The following is a 27,259-nucleotide window of genomic DNA, read 5'->3' as shown; positions in this document are numbered from 1 at the left end:
CAGACAGACTGGCATCCATCGTAGTGATTACTGGAGTGGGAGGGGAAAGAGCAATTTCCATTACAAAAATTTTAAGATTTTATTCACCAAGTTAAACCTAGTTTTGTCTGATGAGGTATTGAGATTCTCCTCTTCAAGTTCTGTGAACATGGATACCAATTTGCCAGGATGAACTTCATAAATCTTTTGGAGGTGGAACTGGACCATGGACCCACAAAGATTATAGCTGCTAAATCTCCACAGATCCATCACATCTTGTTCTCAACCATCAGAAAAACTCCTGAATTATACTCCCTATTGGCTCCAAAGCCTTGGAAGTTCCATTGCAGGTATTAAGTTAACAAAGGTCCCAGAAAGGAAACTAAAAAGTACTACCCAGTATTTAAGTAGTTCCATACATATGGTGCAATGAGATTCGCTGCTGCAAGGGTTCACAAGAAATATGTATGGTTTCCTCTATGTAGGGATGTTTTTAAATGCACCAAAGTAATTTGAATAGCTATGGTAAAACTTTGTATCTGTAAAAAAGCAGATATATAAACTTATCCGAATCGAGCTTTGAGAGTTACTTCAAATAAAATTGAAGCTTGAAAAAACAAATATGGAAATGGGAACAGCTGTATGGCCTAAGGCTCCAAGTAAAGGAGAGTTGTCTCTATCACAGACGTCAAGATAACATGGGGATAAAAAAAGAGAAAATGGACCAGACGTTGAGTGATAAAAACAGAAAACGGACAGCTGCTCTAGTATGAATTGGTGGTGAAACTAATGGTATGGTGGTCATATTGTAATGAAAATATATGTATTGATAGTTGTGTGGTGCAGGTGATTCAAAGTTGAAAAGGAGTTTATGAAAATAAGAGAAAGCTTAATTTTAGCTATAAAGCACCCCAGAAGGACTAGGGATTTAATCAATCATATTGTGATTATATCTTCCAATAGTTTTAAATATAGAGATAAATTTGTATACAGCTCTGTATTTAAAAATTTAGTAATTTCGAAATAAACAAAGTTAGACAAATATCGTTACCAGTCCGTATTATATACTGGTCTATGGCTATGCTTGGCCCCCGTGATCGGGTGAAAAGTAGCATAGAAAGAGGTCATTACTTAGGAGTATATATGTCTTGTCGCTATATACTGGAATTGAAACGAGTAATGGAGCAGTGTAATATAAATGTTGAGATCAAAAGGGCTGTATTACAGTTACAATCATTCAATGGCGCAATACATATAAAGATGCGTGTTGTCTGGAAATCATCAATCTGCTGGGAAGTGCAGTTCCCGATCATAATTAATACAATTATCTACTGGTCTCAGTTTAGTAATCTAGTTTCCCTTGAGTTTTTGTAGTATTAAAATTCAATTGCAACCTCTTATGTGGGCAATTGCATCAAACTAGAATTATTTTGTCTCAATGAGATTGTGATGCAATGAATAGTGTATGCACAGGGGATAGTTAAAATCCCTGTTTCTAATGGGCCTGATGTGCTCTTGTATTTAACGGGACGGATAGCACTACCAACATAAATAAGATTACATTGGCATACAATCAGATAAACAACATATTCAGTATTTCAGTTGATGAAATGTTGGATGTGAAACACTTTATTGGTATTGTTCTGGAACGAGGTGTTTTTGTACTGTTTTAAGAGGCATGCATTTCAATAACCACATTCATTGTTTAATTTGTGTAAAAAAAAAAAAGTAAAAAAGTGCCAGAGCTCTCGTCAGGAGGCCTCTGCAGCTTGCACCACACATTGTCCCTGCCATGCTGCCAATTATAGTACCTACACAACTACTAACCGTCACACTCCTACAAGTGTGACAATTGGGACTTTTTTAGGCCCCCCAAAACTATACGAATGGCTTGGGCAGCAGGTAGTAGTAAGTTTTTATGTGTGGCAGACTCCCGAGTGCTGGTGTTAAGAATTAAGTGCCGTTGCCGAGCACTGGAAACCACTGGATCAAATTAATCAATGGCAACATTTGTAAAAAACATTCAGGTAGTTTGGGTAACCCTTAGTGGGTTTGATCGGTCTATTGTATATCAAGAAAAATGTAGCATATCATTTCTCGTAGTGTTTTGCCTCTTTTGAGTGTTATTATTTTCTAGTTAAGGGCAACCCACGTGAAACATTGAACTCTGCCAAACAGAAAATCACACAGAAATCTATGAACTCTCTTTAAAAAAAAAATCTAAGAGAATGAATAACCGATTTACCCCCCTAATCACAACCTACAGTAACCTCAAACAGATGTATAAAATCCTGAATAAACATTAACACTTATTTACCATGGATGATGCTCCCTACCAGGCGGTCTCCAAATAAGATAATCTCACACTAATCTTTTAACTTAATGAGCATAAATGTGACTAACATGACTCTGACCATGATGTAATTTATATGGTTATGGAAAAACACTTCAAATAATTGAAATTGTAATTCCATTAGATTGCAGCCTTGAAAAAACCCATAGGACTAAACAGGTTAAGACAACTACATCTCTCATACTATAATTTACATAACGACTTAACTGCTTGCTCTGAACTTTTTTCCACATGAGCCTTGAATAGGTCCATAGCACAAAACACATTGGCTGTATGATGCACAGGTTTTTACATATTTACTTGACGAAATATGCCATTTCAAGATTAAACCACATTAAAAAAAAATCTAAAAGGGACTCTATACTTGTGGACTACTTAACTACAGCACTAACTGATCAGAGTACTCCGATATTCATACTTTCTCACAATCCTGAAGTTTGTGCCCTTTTGATCAGGCCGATAAAAATGTAGACTCTGCAGTCACATTTGAGAATGTAGCTCTGAAGGCAAGCACCTATTCGGAGTATGGCGCGCAGTCACTAGTCAGAGGCTTTCATAAACTGCCAGTTTGTTCTTATACTTGTGGAGCATTTCACTACAGTGCTAACTGACCTTAGTGCTCGGATATACATTGTTTCTCATGGTTATTGGCCAAGGTCTTCTGGAAAAAGGCTATATTGTTACCCTTAACTAGGTGTGGTACAGGATATCATGGCAGCACCTGTTCAATGAACCAAACAGACAACTCAGCTCCGCCCAGCTTTCCCTGGCGACCGTCCCACAAATCCGCAAGACCAGAACCGGAGGAATGTCCTTCTTCTACCTCGCCACCAAGACATGGAACACCCCACCCATTCACTCCAGGAAATCACCCTTGCTAACCTAATTCAGGAAGGACCTCAAGGCCTGGCTCTTTGGATGAACTTAGCACTTAGTCTGATCCGCTCCATCCTCCCTCCAGCACAGCACCATGAGACCCTCACGGGGGAGTAGCTGCGCTTTACAAACCGTGATTGATCGACTCATGAATCACTTTCAGCTGCATCAGTGACTAACCCAGTACTGTTTCTTTGATGTGCAGTGAATGCTAAACCACTGCTTCCTTGATCTTATTGTAACTTTCAGTATTAATCGAGGCTCTACTTAATAAAGTAGCAAATTGCATCTACCTGTAGCAAGATGGAGCTAATACAATTTCCCTAGGGATATATCCTTCATCTTCCAACAGCCTAAGTAAAAGGAAATGGGAAGAGATCCCAAATAATCTCTTATGTGTGGTGCACTGGTTAGAGCAGGCAGACCCTGAAGCAGAGGTCAGACCCGGGACCAGGGTTCAATTCCCGACGTGGCAGGGTCTTGAGCTCAAATGTCCATGGACTCGATAATTCTCGCTTCGGTACCTGACCTAATCATGGGTTCACACTCTGCAACTCTGGGCATTAAGCTTGCTTAATCTCCACAACGGCCCCCCGCGGCGGGATGCCTGGCTTTCACCTTGAGATAGCCCTGTAGGGACTATCTCACAGGGAAAAGCCAGGACGGGTTCCCAAGGCAAGCGCGGAGATACCCCTTCGGGGGTCGATTCAGGCGCTATATAAGAAACATAATAATAATAATAATAATAAACAAAATGTCCGCCATCTCCTCTTTTCTGCTATATTTCTGTGCTGTTTTATTGGGATATGTAACTCAGAAGGAGAAAGAATCCTCAGGAGAATCAGGAACAGGTGTCCTAGAACCCTTGGCCAACCTGGGCACATGCTTGAATTTTTCAGCCATTGCTTTATCTACAGTGGTCTCAATCAATTCCTGCACTTCCGCAGCAGAGCAAGAATGTTTCCTGAGGGAGAGGGAGGATCTTCTGATATGCTTCTTCTAGACGGAATAAGACTTCATCCTTGGAAGATGATGAAGACATAGGGCTCCTTTAAAGGTCTTTTGCCTTCCATCATCACATCCACAATGAATTTGAAACTCAGCGCGCCAGGTTAAATACGAGATGTCAGTTCTGAAAAGATCAATTACATATTCTCCCCAAACTCACACCAACCCTGAAATGAGGATCTCCCGACAATCCTCCATCAGCACACTAGCCTTTTTTGGGTTGGATTTGAGTGGTGATGGATCGCATGACAGATTCCCTCCACTGTACACAAGAAGGCCTGGTACTTGTGGGGAAATAGGTGCAGTTATAAATGTTGTGCACCTTAGCGGATCTAGAATATAAACAGTCTCTGGGGATGAGGGAAGTGAATTTGGGGCAAATGAACACTTACCGATCGCCATCCTCTCAACACTCCCGATGACTAGGCTGTCGTAAACTTGTCCCTTTATCCTCTGCATGGTCCCCCTGTACTGTTGCCTGTGCTGCCCCATATGAAGCAGCATCATGGTGAACGTGTAGGCCCCAATAGAGAAAGCATGCACATAAAGTGGACGAGAAGAGAATGCCTTCTCGTTCTTCAGGAGCTCCACAATCTCTGCAGCATAGGCCATTCCATGACGAGGCCACAGGAAGTGCCTCACACTGCTCTCTACCACCAGCACATCAAATCCAGGCTCAAGGTACAGCTGGCAATAGCGAATGATGGCGTTCGACTTTGACCCCAGCCAAGGAAGGAGGAGGAGAAGAGGCCGGGTGGTCTCACTAGGTCTGTGGGGTTCTGCTCCCACACTGCTCTTGCTGTAGAGGCTGATGGTGCTGGAAATCTTTTTTATGTCTATGCTTCCGGCAAGAGGCAATGAAGCATCTGTGGTGTACTTCATTTGAAGAAAATGTGGCTGAAATAAATGAAGAGAAATATGTGAAGTCACTGAACTGGAGCGGTCTACCACACAGATGAACAGGTAGGGCCCAGAGTCATGCATACAGCATGTACTCACCCAAGCAGTACAATCTTTGTAAACACTAATTTTACCAAATCTATACTCTGTCAGAGTCAAGTTTTCCAATAAACAATTGAAAGTATTTTATATAGAGTTCAGGAATATGTTGAACTATCAAGTTCCTCAGTTCAACATACCTGAAACTATTTAAAGCCATTCCTATATTAATTCATGCATCATTTCATGACTGGTAGAATTAGTCTATTCTGGAACAAAAATAACTCACAAATGGCACTTTTAATCTATAAAACAGTACAACATTAATAATCCCAATGACAAAGTAAACACAATAAGTTGATGGAGTTTCAGCTTGTCCACGATTTATTCTCAGCCTTCTATTGAGGACTACATTTGACCCTTGTGCGATCTACGCCAGTAGCGGGCACTAGGTCCAGGCACACAAGTGGGGTAGCGTTTTTATCTGGACAAGTGGTGGTGGGGACACTCTGGGTTGTAGGAGATTTGTGCCGGCTCGATTATCCCCTAATGTTCCCACACAGAAATGTGATAAATAATGTTGATGTCCCCACAATGCAGTTTGGGCCCTTCCCTTTCGCGGGCATTTGCCCAACCACACAAGTAAGGTCGCATTTAACCGGGAGACCTGGGAAACACTTGTAAAAGGAAATTTGAGCTGGCCCGGTGATCCCACAAGTTTCCTACACAGAAAAACTATGAGAATTTGACTCTTTAGCTAAATTTGAGGTTTGAAGAGGATTCTAGGGGCGCAAGCCACACATCCCTGGATTTCCCCAGGTGGCTAGTTTTCAGAAATGTATTGGTTTGATAGGTTTCCCTAGATGGCTGCCAGGCCCAGGACCAAAGATGCAGGTGCGTCCCTTGCATAACCAGGTCATTTTGTGATAGATAACTTTGATGTCCCCATTATGTTTTGGGCCATTTCTGGTCGCGGCCACTTGACCCAACCACATAAGTGATTCATTGTTCTTCTCAGGAGACTTGGGGGTGGGGGGGGGGGATGGACACACTGGGTGGTAGGACTGTCTGCAGATTCCAGGACTTTTACTCACAGATATTCAAGGAAAAGTTGGGTTTTTTGGCAACATTTGAGTTTTGTGGAGGATTCTGGGTAAACAAATCTGCCGAGAGCCACACAGGTCACCCTACCCTGGACTCCCCTGGGTGTCTAGTTTTCAAAAAGTTGCTGGTTAGGTAGGTTTCCCTAGGCCCTGGCTGAGTCCGGCCCAAAATCCAGAGCTACCCACATTACAAAAAACACATTGTTTTTCAGTGGAAAATTCTAATGTGCCCATGTTGGGTTTGACGCCCTTTAGTGTAGCAGGCACTTGGCCTACCGACACAAGTGAGGCACGTTTTTCTCTGGAGACTTAAAATAATGCTAGGTGGTAGGAAATTTGTGGCTGCCTGCAGATGCTATGACTTTCCCTCACAGAAAGGTAAACATTGAGCTTTGCCGGGGATTCACAAAAGTACAAAAAACTGGTTAGAGCCATGTAAATCATCCCTCCCTGGACACCCCGGGTATCAGGCTTTCAAAACATATGCTTGTTTGATAGGTTTCCCTAGCTGCCTGTTGAGCAAGGGCCCAAAATCCACAGCTAGCCACCATGCAAACAAACATGCATTCTCCTGGATGAAATGTGATCTCGCCAAGTGGCAGTATGGGGTGTTTTGTGTTTCAGGCACAAGGTCCTGCCACACAAGTAAGTACAATTTTTATTGGGATCATGTGGGAATAAAGAATAGTAGAACATTTGTTATTACCAATTAAATCTCAACCTTTATGCCCTTATGTAACACAGAAGAAATTTAAAAAAATGCCCTCAGAAACACGACAGTATGGGTACCCATACATTCAGAGATATATAAATAACTACTGCTCCTAAACTCAGTCTCTAGTGTACATTTCAGAAATAGAGGTTTTTCTTCATTCCCTTTTTTCATTCGTTATAATTTATCATATGATTTGCTGTAAAGTCGGTACACAATAAAAACAAGCATTTGCAAATCAATAGGTCTTGCATTTGCACGAGTTTAAGCTATTGGCATTGTAATGAAAATGTCTTTTATTTATCCTTTCTGAAAATTAACACAAATAAAAGGCATTGTCATTTTAAATGCCAATAGCTCACACTCTTGTCAATGCGAGGCCGATTAAATTGCAAAGAAAAGGCCACCATTGTCCCGGCGGCTTGGAAAGTGAAGGCGCACATGGCGCGCTGAATGTTGCAGGAAAGCACGTCATGCCGGAAGTCGACAAAACTCATTAAAGAAAATGGTGCTTACAGACCAAATAAAGCATCTTGTGTACCAACAGAAGCAAAAGGGCCACTCCTCATGGGAGGTTACAAATGAAGACAAGGCAGTACCAAGGAGGGACTAACAAGCCTTTTGACAAATCAGAGGCCGGCATTTATAAAGGACAATGACACAAGTCAATGAAAAGTATAGGCGGAGAGTGGGCTGGGTTTCGAGTCCCTACTCGAACACATCATGCCTCGCAGAGCAGCGCATGCGCTGACCAGGCACAACCTAAAAACATTTTAAGGAGCAGCTCAGTTGGCTTCTAGGAGAACCTACAATCTCCATATATCCCCACAACCAGAAAGGTCCAGCGGACGTAATGGTGTATTGCTTTCAAAAATCTGCCCCAGTAAGAAGTTACAGAAGAAAACAGATATAAATGGCTGTTATTTTCAACTCTATTTCAATATTTGTTTACAACTGTTACTTTCTATAGGAAAACCTTCAAGGATCTACACAAGTGACCTACTGCCGAATTCAGAATTGTGTCTAGTCTTCAGAAATGTAAAGCTTTCCGGGATCCACCATGGGTTTCACACCAGTTTACACCACAAACTGAAAGGAGGTTGAAAGCACAAAAATTGGAAAAAAAATGCGCAGTCTCCTAGTAAAATGTCAAAAACTGTGTTAAAAAAAATGTTTTTTTATTCAAGCCTGCCTGCTCCTGAAAGCTGGAAAGATGGCGATTTTTAACCCGCAAAACCTTTGTGGATACCATTTGCAGGGGAAAAACATACGCTTTTTTCTGCTGCACTTTTTTCCCATTGTTTCCACCCCCAAAAAATGCAGCTATATTTTGGCTAATTTCTCAGTCCCCGCCAAGGAAATTCACAAACCCTTTAGACTCCCCAGGATATTGGAAAAAAGGACGCAAATTGGATGGGACAGCCTATGTGGACAAAATGTTATGAAGGCGTAAGTACAAACTACCCCAATTAGCCACAGAAAGGCTTAGGCACTGTGGGGGGCGGGGGGGCATAGCAGTGGAGGGGTTAAAATACTGTGTATCGAAGCACTCAAGCCTGCAGCCCCTAGACCGCATTTATACACAGGGCATCCTAAAAGATGCACGTATCTGCAGTCTGTACTGAGGTAGAGTTGGGGGACCCGTGCTCCTACAAGGACCTAGGAGCACAAGACAACCCTAGGCTGTAGCCCCAGCCTTCATGGTAAGCTGCTCCCTTCAGTTGTATGTTACAAGCATCTATATACCGCTGATCTGAAATCAGACACTTCACACAACTTGGACCTGCCCCATTCATCTGTGCGCTTTTCCAACACTCTTCTCTTGAATCGATCCTTTCTAGTGGCAGTTTACACATTATACAGCGCTGAATCCACAGACGAGCGATTCGTTTTGAAAAACAAGCAATGCCAAAGCCAGTAGGTCTCGCCCATGAGAAATCTATTGGCTTTGCTTATGTCTTTTAGCCATGTTGTACAGCAGAATACATTTTGGGCATTAATAATAGTCAAATTCTTTTTTTTTTTTTTTTAAAAAGGACTAAGACACAGCCAGCTCTGTCTGCGTCACAGAGCTTTTAAAAACACATAAGTTGAGATCAGTCTCCGATACTTGATCATTGCTTAGTGCATAATTCCCAAAAGAAAAACCCATATTGGATGATCAAATATTTTTAAGACCTCAAATTTTGTTATATGGCCACTTGGTGTCAGCAGTTCGTAGCATAAACTGCAGTTTTGATACAGAGGACCATTTTTATGCAAGCCCTTTGCACTCACAAATGCACCAATGAGCAGGGCATTTCATCTTTGCTAAGACAGACAAGTCACAATGTACAAAAGTACAGTGAAATTCTGTATTTGCACTGCAGCTTAATACGTCACACAGCATTTCTGTATTCAGCAGATCAAGATCAAAATCTATTAAAAAAAAGTAACGAAATAATTAAGATTCTTCTCTCCTTGAAAAATCCTTCTTGGGCCGGCCAACCCATCATGCGCACTTATCCTGTTCTCCACCCGGCCGTATAGCAAGGCAGGTTGGGGAACATGCAAAGGCTCCCACTCCTTGTCTGGGCGCCACTGTTGGTGACAGCAGTGTCTTGATTGGCTAAGGGAGTCAGGGAGCCTGTGCTTTCTGGAGAATACAGAAAGAGGACGGAGGAGAGGTGGTGACCAGCAATTAAGTGAGATTTTCTTTTCTTTAATTTTTGTAAGACCACTGCCTACTCGCAAAACATGAAAAGAAAACTTTTAATTTTTCTTTTTTAAAACGCATCCCGTTTCCTTTAAGGAAAACGGCCTGCATTTAAAAAAATTATCGCTTTATTTAAAAGCAATCACTGACGTGGCGGTGTGCTGCCCCCCGCAGGCCACCATCCCTGTGAATTTAGCCATTCGTAATGGCTTGCAAATTGCGGCCTACCTCATTAATATTCAGGAGATAGACCGATATGTGACCCAATAGGAAATCGCTAAATGAAATTATGTTGACTAGCGGTTTCCTAATTACGATTTGTAGAGAACAACAATTAGGTAATCGCTATTCCCGATATTGATACATCTGGCCTGATGCCTCCTACCTGAAAAAATACAAAATGTATGCATTTGGTTTATTGGCAAATCTAAATGCTGCTTGGGAGCGGAAGACTTTACTGATTGCAGGATTAGAAGCTTCAAGATGAGGAAGTGCGGTGTTTGTGCTTCATCTGCCAGTGCCCCTTTATTATATATTTCTGTTAGAATCTTATTTTGTAAAGATGTATTCTATTAAAGAGATATTGAAATATGTTACAGGTTCAGGAAGGCGCCCTTTTAATGGAAATCCATTAAAAAAAATATATATATATATATTTTTAAAAAAGATTGCACTAGGTACACTTTGATTGCAAATTACCAAAAATTAACTTTGAAAGCTCTGTAAGCACTTAAATATTAAATGTTCTTTACACGGTGTGTTTTAGATTGGTTTAAAAACGTATTAAAAACAAATTTACAGTGCATACTTCCCCGCTTCGGACCTTATGGCACTGTAAATATAAGTCACTAATGAACCAGTGCACCAACCAGAATTCAAAACAGTGACCCTCCGATTACACCCACAAACTTCTAAAGTGATTGCATTAACCAACTCAGCCTACTGGAATAAGGCATTTCCCACAAATTAATTTAACATGCATTTTTTATCATTAAGGAATATGGATTATCTTTTACATTGCATGTGAAAGGTCGATAAAAAAAAGTTAGAGATTTCGTTCTTTTTTATGGACTTCTACCAGGGCAGGTTCTAGGCCGGTGCGATTGGTGCAGCCGCACTGGGCACTGATCTGGAGGTGGGGCACTGACCTGGGGGGGGGGGGGGGGGGGGGGGCACCTTCTGCAGAGTTCCTTGTGCATTCAGCTTTAAGGCAGCAATAAAAATGGCATAACTCGTGATTAATTTTCCTGGTAGAGAGACTGGAGTTTTGTCCAGTGGCAGTTTTGCAGTCGCACTGAGGGTTAATATACCTGCTGCAAAGAACAGATCTGTATTTTATATGGATTAGTAAAGCCAGCCTTTATCAGCGCTTTAAAACTAATGGAATGTATTTGAGAGAGGGGCTATGGAGCGATGAGGGACACTTTTGCCTGGTGGTAGTGAGGGATTCCGAGGTAGAGGTCATTGCGGGGTGGGGGGGGTCAAAAAAGATTATTGCACGGCCCGATTCTACCGCGGTGGTTTCCAGTGCTGGGCACATGCACTTAATTATCAACGCCAGCATCTTTGATAGTCGTCCAGACAGTGGCGCGGTTTGCCTAAATAAGAGATGAACACAACAAAAGTTGTTTCTTATATATTTGGTGCCTGAAATTGCTTGCATTATCATACTTGTAGGGTGTGAAGGTTAGTAGTACTGGCAGTGGGTGGTGCAAGATGCAGTGCCCTCCTGACGAAGGCCCTGTATTTTACAAATGAAGCTGGTGCACTGAAGTCAGGTTGGCTCACCTCCGGGCAATGCAGATACGGTGTGATTGCTCTTGGTGCAATCGCGCCCTAAATGGTGTATTCTACCCCTTATATGTAGCTGCAAAGGGATCTACGCTTTGTTTGGCGCAATAATCATCTCGAGCAGTTTCCACTCATACCACTGGTCAAAGTCGGAATTTCTCTATAAAGGTTAAACACCGAGGTCAGAGGGTTCCTTGCAGTAATTACATATCCAGATGTCTGAAGGACACAGAGCACTTTATTTCTTAGAACATGGCTTCCATGTATTGGCTGGCACAATCTGTTCACGGCTGCAGCTTCCCGGAGCTTTAATGATTAACTTTTATAGTCATATTAGGGTTGACAGCTGGATTATCACTACAAACAATAAGACCGATTGTTTGAAATAAGTAACTATTTTCAGTGCTGTCAAATTCATTTCCACTTACCCGGTTGATAACAGAGATTGGAATAAAAAGGCGTACCCCCATTTTAGGTCGAGCCTGAGAAGCGCATTCGCTGCTGCGATGCATGCAGTATTGGAGTATGGCTTTGAAGCCCCACCCACTCTCGGCTCATATTTTCAATTGGCTTGTGCCATTGTCCTTCGTAAAGGCTGGCTTCCTAGTCGTGATTAGGCTTGTTAGTCCCTCCTTGGTACCATCTTGTCTCCATTTGTTACCTCCCTCCCATAACGACTGGCTCTTTTAATAGCCCCTATTCCACACACTTAGTTGCAGCACGCCACGCGCTTTTATTTTATTTACTAATGGTGGTCCTCTATAACTATCGTGTTTCTTTATTTAGTTAAGCGAAGCAGTCCGCTTTTAGTATAGCAGCTGCACTTATTTATTTATTTTATTTTTGTTTACTAGCCTCCATACTGCGCATTCACATTCAAGACAAAAGGCGAGGCAGCCATAAGTTGAAGAAAAAAAAAACTATAGTGGAGCAAGCTGTTTTACATATGGTCACGATTATAAATTGAATCGAGCAAGGCATTTTTGATATACATGTAACCAAGATGTTTAAGAAGGTTGAAGGGGTCTGATGAGGATTTAAAAATAAATATTCTGCAGGTGACAAGGTCAGATGCCGTTTCAGAGGGCCACAGTGCAAACAAGCATTATTAACAAGCCCAGCTGAGGCCTTTCACTCCTGATGTCCCAGGGTCCGGCCTACTATGGGCTCTGAACAAAAGGGCCAAATAACCATTCAGCACTTGACTCTCAATGGTAGTGGAGGGGGGGGGGGGGGGGGGTCGAGTAGTCTGAGGCATCTCTGGAAGTGTTAAGTGAAGGGCGAACACAGGATCACAACTCAACATACATTCAGCAAACCCTCTAAATGATTGTCCAGTCCAATACCTGCGTTTATGGCAATTAGGAGCATTCATCTGCTAACACAAAGTCCAATACGGCACACCAAAAATAATCTACATAGTTTTCTTAAGACAGACACACAGGCATTACCCGGGTCCACTCTCAAGTCCCACTTCTCATTACAAGGACAATGGTTATACCCCTTTTACATGAGGCAAGGTACAAGCTAGGTTCCATTAAGGAGTTAAGTTCTTAAAAGTTCTATGACTTGTTAAAGTCAAAGTGTCCCCCATGTCTTCGTACATCAGTCAGAGCAAGGTCCCTCGGAGACCCATTGTTTAGTCTTACTCCCTCTTGTTGGGGTAGTGGTTCTCTCGGTGCACATCGGCAGCCCAGCAGTGAACTGAAGTCAGGAAACTGCAGTCGAGGGGGCAGACATCCATGACACTCCTCTGGCCATGCTATAAGAGCTTCTCGGAGTCCAACAGCAGGTCTTGGGTGAGCCCTAGATTTGGGTTGTTGTAACTCCTCTTCAAGTCACAGCCCGCTCCTTCTTCGCAGCTGCTTGGTACTTCAGGGTAATGTCCCTTTCCTTCACCACGGCCCCCTCTGGACTCACGGGGGTGCATATAATCGCACACAGGCCAAGGCCCCTTCAAGCTACAGCGCTTTACCGGGCGACTGCCCTCTTGTTGACCTAGTGCCTGACTGGGATGACGACCCTCAATCCACACCATCGCCAAGCAGGGGTTGAGTGCAATATAAAGTGGGTGACGGGCCTCCTATGGTCACAGCGTGGCCCCAAGGGCAATTACTTTTATTCTTCACTGTGGCCCCCAACTGGCACACTGGATTTGCAGAGTACACACATGGCCTGATCGATGCAATGGTGCACACGGACAGACAGCCCAATCCGAGCAGTAGGCCCAAATCTCACACTCTGCTCCAGGTATTCCACTAGGCAAGATTCCCACTAGACCGTGCTCCTTTCAGGCAGCTGCTCCTCACAGGGTTCTCTGCTCTTAGGTCTGGCAAGAGCAGGTACTCCAGGCTTCAGGATAGTGTTCTTGATTCTCCTGGGTGAAGTCCCTCATCCATCAAGAAAGACTGGCAGACCCTTAGTCTCCAGTCTTGGTCACAGCAAGCAGAGCTTGTGCGAAGTTTCTTTACGCCGATGTACAGCTTCAGTTTGACAATTTGGGAGTCTCAGGCTCAAAAGGTTACAAAGGGCCCAGCCCTAGTCTTTATTATTACGTTATCGGCCCCATCTCCTTACTGAGATGTGCCTAGGCCACTTTGTTCAGTGACCTCTTTCTGAATCAAAGAGCCCTTTTGCAGAGTATTGAAGGGCCTAGTTGTTCCTTCCTCCAGTGTGTCCCAGCCACCTCTCAGGAATGCAGCAATCCACAAATCCGTCTCGGGGTAGGAACTGCATGTTCCTCCAGCAAGCCCGGCTATTCCCAGTATTAGACCCACAGGTACTCGTTCATCTTTAGCACTGCAAGTGAGCAAGCGTTTAGCCCTACACATACTATGCCACTTCCCAGACACGTACGCACCAGCCCAATGCACTTTTACATGTATTCACTGACTTTGTGTACTGTAGCACACACCGGCTCGCAAACATATCGGCGTGGTGCACTTCAACATGCACGGGTGGTCTCCCCCATTTCTTTCCTGAAGTGCACCAAGGTTGAGCCAAACACACAGCGGCTGAACTTTTTATGAGTGGGCCAGGTGCCCTGGCTAGATTACTTGATCACTTACACAGAATGCTGCCACCACCATGCTTATGCTAGTCTGCTCCTAGTAGGAATGGTAGCCCTGCACTACTAGGAGGGCAGAGGTGTGGTGCGCCCCTCTAGGTCTAACCAGACCGCAATCCGTGAGTAAGACATGGATCATGGTGCACATACATGATATGTGTTCGCCTACAATCAAACATTTGTTACCAAGAATCCATACATCAGCGCAGCTGGGGCACTCAGGGTAAGAGTTCACATTTAATACCATGATAGGGACTTTCCATCCCAACAATTACTAATTGAAAATGGCTTGGCACAGCTGGAGAATCTTCACATTCAAGTGTCTGGCCAAGTCACTCGGGAGTGACGCTCGCAGCCTCCAGTGTCGCTCACTACCAAACAGGACTGATAAATTCACATTCACTTCTACTAATGTACATTTGTCGTAACAAATGCATAAGTGTTTCCGCTCAGTTCCATGTATTCTGGTCCGGGAAATACATGTGCTTTTCAGTTCCTTAGTTAACAACTTTACGGTACATTCTTTTTCGTTAGTATCTGAACATCCATTCGCAATGGCTTCTTTAGTACTGTGTGTATCATGTTTTCGGTATACTCACCAAATAGGACTTTGTTCGCTCTAGGCACCACCAAATTAGAGATATATGTGGATATCGTTCAAATATTTAGAGAAAACACCTGGTTCATGAATCCCTGCAAAATATGGTGTCCTCTCCTATTCATCATGCCCCACAGAAAGGGATAGGCCTGCTCAGAGTGTGGAGGAGAGGTGTGATTCAGAAATTAGGGAACAAGACCAACTCGGTCTCTACTTGGGAACAGAGATATTTTTTCAGGAAACAAAACAGTCCTGGTGCACCAGCTCCTTAAAAAGTGAGTGCCTAAGGAAATCCTAGGCCAGCACTGACCCCAGCTATAGTGAGCAAGAAAAACAGCAGAATAAGACGCCTGCAATTCTCAGAATAAACATCTAGGAGTAAAAGAGAGAGACACACACACATAACTAACTGGAACACGGCCAAAGGTAAGTCTTCTCTGAGTGGAAGCAAAGAGGAGTAGCAAACAAAAGACAAATAAAACCAGAAGATAAACCTCTTCAGAGCCAGACTTCTCTCAAGAGAACACATATCCCATGTACAAGACAATGGAATTAGCTACCGTTCACCAAGACTTTAACTCCGAAAGAACCACAAGACAATAAATAAAGTTGAAGGTCAAAACACCACGCTACAAATACTCACGTGCACCCATCTGTATCAAACTGAAATGCAAAAATTCAAACAGTGTTACTAAGGTCTAGACTCATAAATCTGGGTCTATGGCTATTCTAACTGACCCTGTAGAGGACTGCAAGGTGCGCCTCCACTGTGGAACACTTCTCAACGACAACTCGGGACATACATCACATTTCCTTTACCTAACCTGAAAGATCGCAAGATGTATCCATACCAATACTCTCCCCAAGGAAGATAGCCCCACTGCGGGGACAAACATCTAAATCACATCCTGGCAAGCCTCTCGGCCTGTGGAATCTCAAAGGCCTGGCATTCAATCTTTATAGGGACCCCTCCTACGTAAACCCACCACGATCTGTCAGCCAGAAAAATCACTAAGCTAAGAAATTGAAGATCCTGTGCTATACAAACATCTAAAAAGACAAAACCTACTTAGATGTTAAATACGTGAATGAGGTTTACCGAGCAGGTTCTTCAAGAATAGGACCCTTTTCAGAAGACATGCCTTCACAACCTAATGCTCCGATTTTCAGTCTACCTTTGACTAATGACCTAAAAAAAAAATCCCGAGACTCATAAAAATAACATGGGAGTGTGTTCGTTTAGACTTCGCATCGGTCTTGGTTTTCACCTCCTACTCAGCAGTGACATAACCCACCAGGGTTAGACAAGATCTTACTGGCTGACCGAGGAATCTTGCTCGTTCAGTTCTTGGTTGAAGAATGTTAAGACACAGCAACCTCTTCCGCCACCCCCTCCCCAGTCCAAACCTATCATGTTACACACGCACAAGGTCCATTTTTAGAAGATCGGATTAGTTGGGGAAAACAGGTTGTTTTCAGTGCCTGGTGGCTTTTCTCTTTGTCCACCAGGCACTGAAAACAACCTCTTTGTCCAGCGTTCATAATTAGCAAGGATTCACAGCAGTGGTGTCCAATGTCGGGCACAGAAAGGGCCGGATACAGGAGCAGGTTCAGTATAACCAAGATGTAAACGAAAGTCATTCAGATCATTGCAAGTAAATATCCTGAAAACCTGGCACGATTCTGGACTTTTAGGGCTTAAAATGAAAAGTTTAACTCACACGTTATGATGCAACCAATCAGAAATTAGTCTTTATGGATCAAGACTTCGTGAACAGGACAATGGTCTGAGGCCCTTCACTACTAACGCAATGAGCAATTTGTGTACTCACTATCTTTTCAAACGTTTGCTCGAATTTTTGCCTACGATTATTAATTAGGTGACCATCTGTACCACTGCAGGATCCCTTCACTTCCTTCTTTCCTGATGATGACCTTTCATGGACTCACAAGGTCGAAACGTCATTGACATATGCAAGCAAATTTGCCATTGGCTACAATATTCCACATGGTGCTTGGAACTAGCAATTCCTTTTTCCATCTGATCCATGTAGCTGGTGGGTTTTTCATGCACACTTTCTTGTATAAACGCATTTGCTGTGTTTTTTCCCCACACACGTCATTGTGTGTTTAATTTGAGCACTGTACTATTGCTGCGTTTGTAATACATGTATTTTCACATGTACATATAGGTTGAGATTTTTGGAGATAATATTATTAATAAATTCATATATGAATGAGGCCTTCGTGAACCATTTTTTTTCCTAGATATGATTTACCCAGAGTTAATTAGGCTAACGGATTACCCTTGCATTATCCAAACCTTAATATGTAATAAAGATTTTTTTAAATACATTGTGTGTGTCCTTCTTTTGGGAAAAGGGCTCCTGAACTCACTAATAATTAACATCCTACAGTGTCTGACAGCAATGGTCGCTATCTGGTATTGATTATCTCAATTAAGTCGTGGGAAATGCATCAGTCACATTTGTTTTCTCCAGTTGATGCTGGTAAATTGATTTGAACATGTGCTCGCCATTTGGGGGGGGGAGGCGTTTGTGAATGTCTAATAGTGCTACATTTACAGTGTCAACCTGCTACCAGGGTCTGCAGCCTGCTGTTTTAATGGTGCTGAATTTCTGCCCGGTGGCCAGTGTCTGGGACCTCAGTTTTAATGACAGTGCGGTTGTAGTCTGTTCCGGTGTTCGGAACTCTGGCAAAGAAGTGCGAAAGTGCAACCCCATGAGGAGGCCAGGTCCGGTACCATAGTAACTATAGAGATGCGTGTTATATTCAGGCTTCTGTCTAGTAACAGATAGGAAGGTAAGCAGGGGGAAGTTCACTACTAAAAGGGTCCAATAGACTATATGAAAGAAAACAAGCAAAGCTGAGTATCCGTCTGCAAATAAGGACCAGAGCTATGACCATACCCAGTGGCGTCACTAGGGTCGGTGTCACCCGGTGCGGGTAACTCATGGTGTCACCCCCTCACGACTTACCGCATGGACATCCTCCGCTCTGAGTCCGCCAGTGGACACAGTTGGCAAATAACGGGACCACAGGACAACACAACACAACACTAGACAACCTGGCAGCATACCACCAAGGTCAACACCAGAGATCCAAAATATAGCATTGCTTTGGACAACTTAAAACATGGAGCCATTACGCACAACACAACATGGACATTACACTAGAAAGTATGAAGCCACAGTGGAAAACGTAATGGCACCATATTACCCAACATGGCACAACTTTGTTTAACATGGCATCACAATGAACAGCACAGAATCACACTAGAGAGAAGGACACCACAATAGACAAAAAATGTCACCACACAAACCGCAATGGCCCAGCAATGGATGATATGACACCAGCTTAGCAACATGACACCACACTAGACAAAATGGCACCACTCTGGATACCCCGATGGCGCAACACTGGTCAATATGGCACCAGACTAAACAGTGTGGTACAAAACTAAGTAATGAGGACCCACAGTAGGCCTCAAGAACCCTCGCTAAACCATAACCTAGACTGCACCCCATGTTATGTGGCACTAGAAAAACAGCACCACACTGCACAGGCAGGCGTGAGACTAGACTGAAAAATACTGCACTGAACAACACGGCAGCAACACACTTGACAATATGATGACACAGTCTGGCTTGACAACACGGCACACTCTGGGCGAAACTAACTGCCACGTTAAAATGTTGAGAAAGCTCCTAATACAGTACCTTGAGACTGACAAAGCAAATAGGTACGTAGTTGTTCTTAGTACAGCAGGTGCAGTGGCCCTGGGGTGGAAAGTGCCCAATCTCACGTCAATTGTCACTATATTTTGCTCTCGCAAGCGGAGGTGGTGGTCACATTTCCTCCTGCTTGCACTAGGGCCCATAGTGCCCCACTGAGAACAAAAAAAATATAGTAAATAGCCATTGCAAAAAAGTCCTGAGTTTCAAAGCGCTGCCCTTCCTGCGGGCGGAACACAAACACACACTTGGCAACCGTTGTTTGTGGAAACCAATATCCATCTAAAACTGTTTCTTTTCTAATCACTCTGCTAATAGTCTAATCGCACGGAGTGCTGCAAAAATTGCAAGTCAATGGGTGCCCTGTCTGAGTATTTGCGTGCAGAAAAAAACCACACACATTACAGAGGGCAAAGAGAGAGAGAGGGGTGGGAAGGCGCAGAGGGCTTAAGCCACCAGAATCCTGGAAAGAGCCAGGATGCCCCCCTCCCCAACTTCAACGAACCCCACAGCGCGCCAGGACAGAAACTTGGAGGCGGGCAGGGGTACCATGCGCGCGAGAGAGAACTTCCCACACACTCTAGACAGATGTTGTGTGCAAGAGGGGAGGAATCTTATTGCCCCATGTATGTGCACCATACTGAGAAATACTAATACTAATATTTGCTGAGAGAAAAACATTATGTTTATACAAAATAATTTGCCACAAAAACGAGGAGTCCAGTTCAAGAGTATCAATCTGCATCACGTAGGCATTTTTCCAGTCACGCAACCTGCCATTCTGAAATGGCGGTTCTATCCTATGAAAGGTACTGAAGTCCGATAAATTACCATCCACATGGTATACATATTGCTGTAGAAAAGTTTTAAAGAGTGTGCCCAAACTCTTGCTCAACTCACAGTGACATCTTACCCTTTCTTTAGACTCCATTGTGGTGGTGGCTGGGCCCGTAACGTAGGGGGTTCTGCAAATCGCCCAGCACCACCCCACTGCCGAGACTGTTTCCACTCACTCTAAGCGTGTGGTGGTGGCGCGCATCAGTGGAGCACAGCGTGGGGGCTGGTCCAGGGCTGTCATTGGTAGCGCTATAAGATTGACGGCCCTAGGACCCACAAACTGGGTACGCCGCCGCCGCCGCGCATCTCACCATCACCACTATGCAAGTAGGTGGTGTGTGCCTGGCATGCACTGCAGTATTTGTTGTAAGCAGGTGCGCAGTGCGTTTGCACAGTGCACTAATAATTGCACGTAATGTGTGCACTGTGCTGCCGCCGCCTCCAAAATAGAGCCGCCTGGGGCTGACGGTGACCGCCCTGCCCCCTCCCTCCCCCCCCCCAGCTATGCCGCTGCCTAGGATGGGCGAAGGCCCTAGGCATCCTTTTTGTCCCACTGTCCTCTCCAAGGAAGGCATGACAGTCAGCGCCCCTGCACACACTGCTCAGAAGAGGACTCTTCAGAGTTAGAACAAATGCATTTTGCACCATTTTTATTGTCTCCTCCATACTAGGGAATCAAACAAACAGCCCAGAACTAAAGAAATCCTCGAATAGTTAAATTGAGCAAGCTGATGGAGCATGATTTTGGCTGTGTTTAACCAGAAAGGAAGCACTTAAACTTTCCAGTCTTCAAATCTGAAAGACAGAACTACGTTTGTGCAGCATCATTTTGTTTAATTTCTTGAAATTGCCAAAAAATCTGAACTAGGGAGCTCTACGAATTTCACAAAAGTAATGCACATTATGTGCATTAATTTCATACTCTGTTTCCTCCGTTTTCATTTTTTGCAAAAACAGGCACCGGTACAAAATAACTTGTGTACCTTGATTATTAGCAGAACGTGCGCAAAACAGATTCGATTTGCTCTTTGCATACACCTTGGCAAAGGGTGCCTAATGGTACAATGTATCATTTCATATTCTATGTGCCAACAAGTGTAATTCCGTAATACCTGAAACATCAGTGGCATATATGAGTTGTTGTCAACGCCGCCCGTCATAGCGCTAGCAGAGTTCACATCTGAGCGCTAGGCTGTATAATTTCTCTGCGAGGCCCTGCTAAAGCTCCCGGCTCGAGAAGGGACGTGCAATCACAGGCTCCAGTTCCCTTCCATTGTTCACCTGTCTGACTGTGCTCCTGGGTGTACCTGTTTGTATTGCCTCCTCGTGCCTCAGGGCCCCGGTTCCTTCCTTCTGATTATAAAGCAGAGCAGAGGCGAGTCTGCAGCGCTGCAGAGCACAGATGGTGTCACCCCATGTGGATGGTGTCACCCGGTGCGGTCCGCACCCCCCGCACCCCCCTAGTGACGCCACTGACCATACCTACGGCCTCGAATCAATGTTGTGCAATCTAATGAGCACTTACACAGTCAGTTTTCTTTCTCAGATTGCAGGAGAAGTTGATGGTCATGCAGGGGTTTAGCATAGCTGCAATGGTTTTAGATTGCTGGGTGACATTTTCATAATTTCAGTGTAATTATGAGTGACATTTCAATGACAGTGACATTACAACGACTATAAGTGACACTTTCTCGCAAGCTAAATCAGGCTATAAAGATGAAAAAAGGAAATAAATATCAGAAATTACACCCATTCCAGCAAATAGAAACTCTAAGAAGATCTTAAAATTACTGCAAAGCACCAGAAATGGAAGGGCACTAACCTAGTACTTGCAAGCCGCCACAGACAGCAGCACAGGCATTGGCAAGGCTCAGGAGTGTGAGGCGCACACATTCCAGTCAGGCAGGTTGATGTTTATTTCAAAGACAATACTGCTTAATCAACCATAATAAGAATTATTACTGAGGAGCGCAGCTGAGTGGTGTCCACCCCCGGTTGGCGTGCCACTAACTGCCCCACCCCACAGCACCAGATCACACCAGCAGGCTACAGCGGTCACAGAACTACTACAAACACCAGGTTCTTAAGTGGCACAGCTGCCGTCCAAGCTGAAAGTTGGACCAGCACGATTAGCCCTGCCCTCATTACCAGAACCAGGTATCAAGCTGGTGCTAGGCGCCGGACTCGCTCTGCTTGGCAGGCACTAAGAGAGGCTGTAATCACTGGTGACTGTTCCCCAGGGATCAGCTTCCAGCTTGTGTTGGCCGCACTCACCTGCGGTAGCCTTTTATGCAGGGGGTGTTCCCTGGGTAGTTCTATGCGGATGGGAACCATGGAAGTGGGGACGTTGGTGGAGGGGTGAGGGGGGGGGTCGAGTTGAGCAGAGGGGCTTCTCTTACTTCCTGTGACACTGCAGATCACTGATGTTTATCTTCTGTGAGGCGCCGTCGGGGCAGCATGCCCTTTGTGGGGTTAGGTGCTTAGTGCAGACCCCTTCATCCCCTGAGGCACCCATTACCTGACTGCGTGCAGGGGGGCGTGTGGATAATCCCCAACTGGTTCTCCGGGCCTGCTTTGTGGGGATACAAGACCAAACCGCACCGGCCCGCCAATGTGTGAAGAGAGCAAGGCTCTCGAGATTAGCCACTGACCATATTTTCAAAACTGACTGATGTGCCATCACATGACAAGTGTCACATAGTGAACCTGAAGGCATTGCCGGTGTCGGGGGACTTCAATAAACATTGTTATATTGTAGCGGCCCTCTGCTCTCAGTCTGCCTAAGCGAGCTGGCAGCTGCCCCCAAGCCTCTGCAAGCAGTGCAGAACGCGCGCTGCAACCTGGCTTTCAGTTTCTAACCGTGCACTTCTCAGCGCTCCGGCTTGATACTGAAGTGCTATGAATGCATGGCTTTCTATTTCAGTGTGGTGATGCGGACTAGCACAATGAAATGAGTTTGTCCAACTTCTGATGTGTGGCACTTGGCAGAGCTTGTTTAAGTGCAGCATGGTGGGCTAGAGCATTTGAAGAGGCAGAGGCTAAAAGGGATGGAGTCTTACAATATTTTGGCCTCTTAAATAGCTGTGATACTCCAAGTATGATTGGTCAGAGCTGTACCCTTAGCTGGGTTAATAGTAAACCAGAAATTCAGGTGCTGGGCCCCTGCACTTTTTAGGTTTTTTAGCTAGTAAAACGACCTCTTGGAATCGCTCTGGACTTTTCACACGCTTGTGCATGTGAAAAGGCCTACGGCTCGCAGTGTGCAATCTGTCAGATTTCACACACGCATGCAGCTGCTTTCACTTCACGGCCGCTTTAACTTGGGTTGTTTCATCAGGATGTTTTCTCACTTTAGCTGGTATATTATTTTAAGTTTCTAAAGTTGTGTTTCAGTTCACATAACATGTCTTTCTGTGGTTTTACTCATTTCAAATGTTCCCATAAAAGTTGGCGACCACTCACACACCACGCTTCTGGCTTGCAGAGAGTGTTGCAGTTAAGACACCGAGCTAGACCTCTGGGCGGTTTCTTTTCTCCAACCCACTTTCTGATACAATCAATTGTTGTTTTTGTTTCGGATGCTATATTTCGTCGAGGGTCACAGGATTTCTTTTTTCTGTACCCCCATAAGTTCCTCGCTTTATCCCATCACCTTGCATCCTACACATACACTTATTCAGTCAGCCAGCTTTAAGCCACATGTTAGGAGGCTGTAACATTTTCATTGTCTTCTGCTGCCATTCATCTCCTTCTCCATTTAGCCTGCACACCAATCTATAACGGTATGACAGCAGTCACAGGTTCTTGTTATGGTGTTTTTATGTTTCTAGGCACCATCCTGTCACCACTCAATCTGTCTCCCACCATCCTTCACCCCCACCAGAACCTTCCTGCAACCCATGGTGCGTTGTGGTCACAAGGTGTTTCTTCCTGTGCCTCCCTTCGCCACACTTCTCCTTGTCTGACTTCCGCTACCCTGGAAAATCCACATACGTTAGACTTTCTTCTTCCTGCACACCACAAAAGCCATGCTGCACCAAATGCTTTAGGTAGTTTTGTTTTTTTGGATGGACCGTCCATAGATTCATTAACTGCTGTCCCTTTGTTCCGTCGCTGCTTCTTCTGAGCGATCATCCTGATGATTTCCAGGCTCATGAGCTCCTCTGTTACCGTGTATTTCTGCTTCATCTGGCTGCAGTAAAATGATGATGATGGTAATAATTATCTTTCTGCCTCTGTGTTTCAATACGGTCTCTATTCTCCCCACCCATCCCCCTCACTCTTTCATTTCTTTGCCACTTCGAGCCTGTATTGGAGTTCTCACCGTGAAGCACTGCACTCTACTCAATGCAACATAAATACACCCCACATAATCCCACTCAGTGCCACATAATTATATGCTACATAATTATACTGCAATCAATGCAACATACACTCCACATAATACCGCTCAGTGCCACAGAATTACACTCTACTCAATGTAACATAAATACACTTCACATAATACCACACAGTACAACATAATTACACACCATGTAATTACACTCTACTCAATGCAACATGAATACACCCCAAATACCACTCAATACCACATAATTACATGTCACAATTACACTCTATTCAATGCCACATAAATACAGTCCACATAATACCACTGTGCCACATAATTACATGCCACCTAATTACACTCTACTCAACGCAACATAAATACACTCCTCATACCACTCAGTACCACATAATTACATGCAACATAATTACTCTAGTCAATGCAACATAAATACACCCCACATAATACCACTCAGTGGCACATAATTACACAACACATATTTACACTCTACTCAATGCAACATAAATACACTCCATATAATACCACTCAATTACAGGTCACATAATTACACTCTATTCAATGCCAGATAAATACAGTCCACATAATACCACTCAGTGCCACATAATTACACGTCACATAATTGCACTCCACTCAATGCAACATAAATATACTCCCCATAAATGCACTCTATGCCACATACCACCAGTCAACATAAATGTACTCCTCACCAAGCATAATTTCACTCAACACCACAGTTTCAGGCCACATAATTGAACTCCACACATTTCCAATACACACCAAATAATTACACACCAAACATATTTCAACTCCACTACTCCACAATCCACAACGTACCCCCAATGCACACCATATAGTGGCATCACCACAGCACCAAACATCACTCACCACCACCATTTTGTATCAGCGCACCACCTAAGCATCACGTCAGTCTGCCTTTGGTATCTGGCATCTGTTGATTCTCCCCTAGTGTCCGTCCGCTACTCGTGTTCTAATTAAATTACTGTTTTACAACCTCCACTCCCCCATTATTTATGTCCCGCTCCACAATAACAAAAAAAATGATAACAAACAAGCATGACAACAGGCAGTAAGTAATTGCCAGCAGTGCAAGTACAAAAAAACTAGAAGACATTTATGTTAAAATCTTTTTTGAATCAGGTTGTTCAGTTGTGTATAATGTTGTCTTGGTTTGTATAAAAGGTAACAAAAATGCTTAGCACTTTTTGTTATAACTTTTCAACATGATGCACAGCAGCTACAATGCTCTACAACGTAGCTAAAAGCTCTGGCTAAACACATAAGGTCCCAAAGGCGAGACCTATTGGCTATGCCAATGCTGGTTCCATTGTGGCATGTCATCCTTGTTCTTCAGAGTTGCAGCTTGCACAGATGGGGTGCAAGGGGACCTCCTAGCCATACATTACTTATTGCAAAGCTTGTGCCGTGCTTGCAATGTTTCTGGTTACAGGTCGCCCAAGTATCCATCCCTCAGATGTGGACCCCCAGCCCACCCCAGCTCGGCACGGAAGGCACGGTGAGCACTGTTTCGACGTGGATAGGTGCTGTGGGATAGATTTCGTACAAACTAGCTCTTCATCTACCAGAAAGCACAGGAAGACGGCACAGTGTATGCACCCTGGTGCTCCTACATGGCAATCATTCTCCAGCTTATATATGAATGTATTAACAGGAGGAACAGCAGACGCCGGTTGTGCCCTAGGAGTTTGACAGACAGAAGAATAGCCTACCTAGGATTAGCAGTTTCACTCTCCATCATACCCTTCTGCTTAGGTTTTATAACTCAATGGCAATTCTTTAGCAGTGTCTGTGGCATCAGCATGCAGTGCTTTTTAGCTTAGACCACAGCACCCAGAAATAAACCAACACGTGTCTGTGACTCAGCACCAAGATACTACCGAAAGAAAAGAGCACACATGGCACAGCCAACATGTCAGGGACTTTCTTTACTGAAGAAGAGAGGTCAGTGGCAGTGAGCAAAGTTCAACGAAGAGACAGCCATCAAGTGTTTGAAGGAGTGAACATTTAGCTGCCCTTGTTCTCAGTAACCTTTGTCAAGTGTAGAAGTGCCCCCGCCAATGCCAGCTGCATCTCGTGATGAGTGAGGAGGATTCAGCGCAATTACTATCCAGAATAAATAAAAAACATGCTCAAACCGAGGATAGAAGGATTCCAGTTCAAACTTTGTTAGTACAGCCCTGCTAAGTGCCATGCATTACAGGTTACAACGCATCGCTACTGAATCCTCACAGGGTCTTATATTCGACATGCATAGCCTGGTAATAGCGGATAGCGCTTTCATTCACTATTGCAGTCTATCCTGGAGTAGAAGAGGACGTCAGTCCTGCTTGGTCCCCTGGCTGACTGCAACACTCCTGTGTGCCTTGGCTGTCACATACTCGGGAATCACTGAACAGTGTCACGCGGACTTCGAGCGGATTTCTCACATCCGCTCCCCAGAGAGTAGCACATGACCACCAATAGAGAGCGCCCCTCCTTCACGAGCTCAGCGGGGTGAGCTCAAACCTAACTAGGAATGCGCTCTGCGGCATCTCAGGTCATGGAAAAGCATGTGGTGCGGTCTACGACGGTCTAGTGTGGCACATAAAGACAGAGGAGTGCGCTCTTCACGTCCGCACGGGTGGGAAGCAGCAACAACAGTTGGTACAAGGGTGTGAAAGCCATCAGCTGCATAAAGGGGCTATGGTCCAGTGCTAGTAGAGGACTCGCATACACAGCTTGTGTTAGGGCACAGGGCTGGTCATGCCTACCTCTGCAGAGCCACATGGCTTTAGGGGCCGGTGGAAAACTGGGAGAACCCTAAGTACAAAGAGGCTGGGTACCAGGGCTTTGTTACATGGCATACAGAAACCCATTTGTCACCTGTGCAAAGAGCATGATGTGCACAATTTGACTTCACAAACAGGAAATCCGTCAGGCTCAAGCATAAAACTTTATAAATAAATAAACACTTAAGGTGCACAGATAGGATACCTCACCCAGATAGATTTCAAACATGTAAATAATTCTGACCCATGACTTCTCCGCAATATTTGGGGTCATGGCATACATTGGGTCATTATCTTCACGATTACTGCTTTTATTTGTTACCAGAAGCAAGGCTGGCAGTAACTGTGCCTCTTTTACTGCCAGCTTTGCTTCTCATTACCAAGGTCTATA

General features: G+C 44.2%; 1 protein-coding gene across 1 annotated transcript in view; it reads right to left on the bottom strand.

Annotated features, from left to right (window-relative positions):
* LOC147750970 (transmembrane protein 53-like) overlaps positions 1–27,259 on the bottom strand; it is an 88,107-nt gene that overhangs the window by 14,432 nt on the left and 46,416 nt on the right. The window contains exon 2 of the mRNA XM_086918871.1: positions 4,609–5,113. Within this exon, the coding sequence (XP_086774997.1) occupies positions 4,609–5,113 (505 nt within the window). The remainder of the gene's footprint in view (positions 1–4,608; positions 5,114–27,259) is intronic.

The sequence above is a fragment of the Lissotriton vulgaris genome, chromosome 1_1 (assembly GCF_964263255.1).
Source record: "Lissotriton vulgaris chromosome 1_1, aLisVul1.2, whole genome shotgun sequence".
Lineage (NCBI taxonomy): Eukaryota > Metazoa > Chordata > Amphibia > Caudata > Salamandridae > Lissotriton > Lissotriton vulgaris.
The sequence above is the reverse complement of the archived record's forward strand: the minus strand, read 5'-3'. Positions and strand labels throughout refer to the sequence as shown.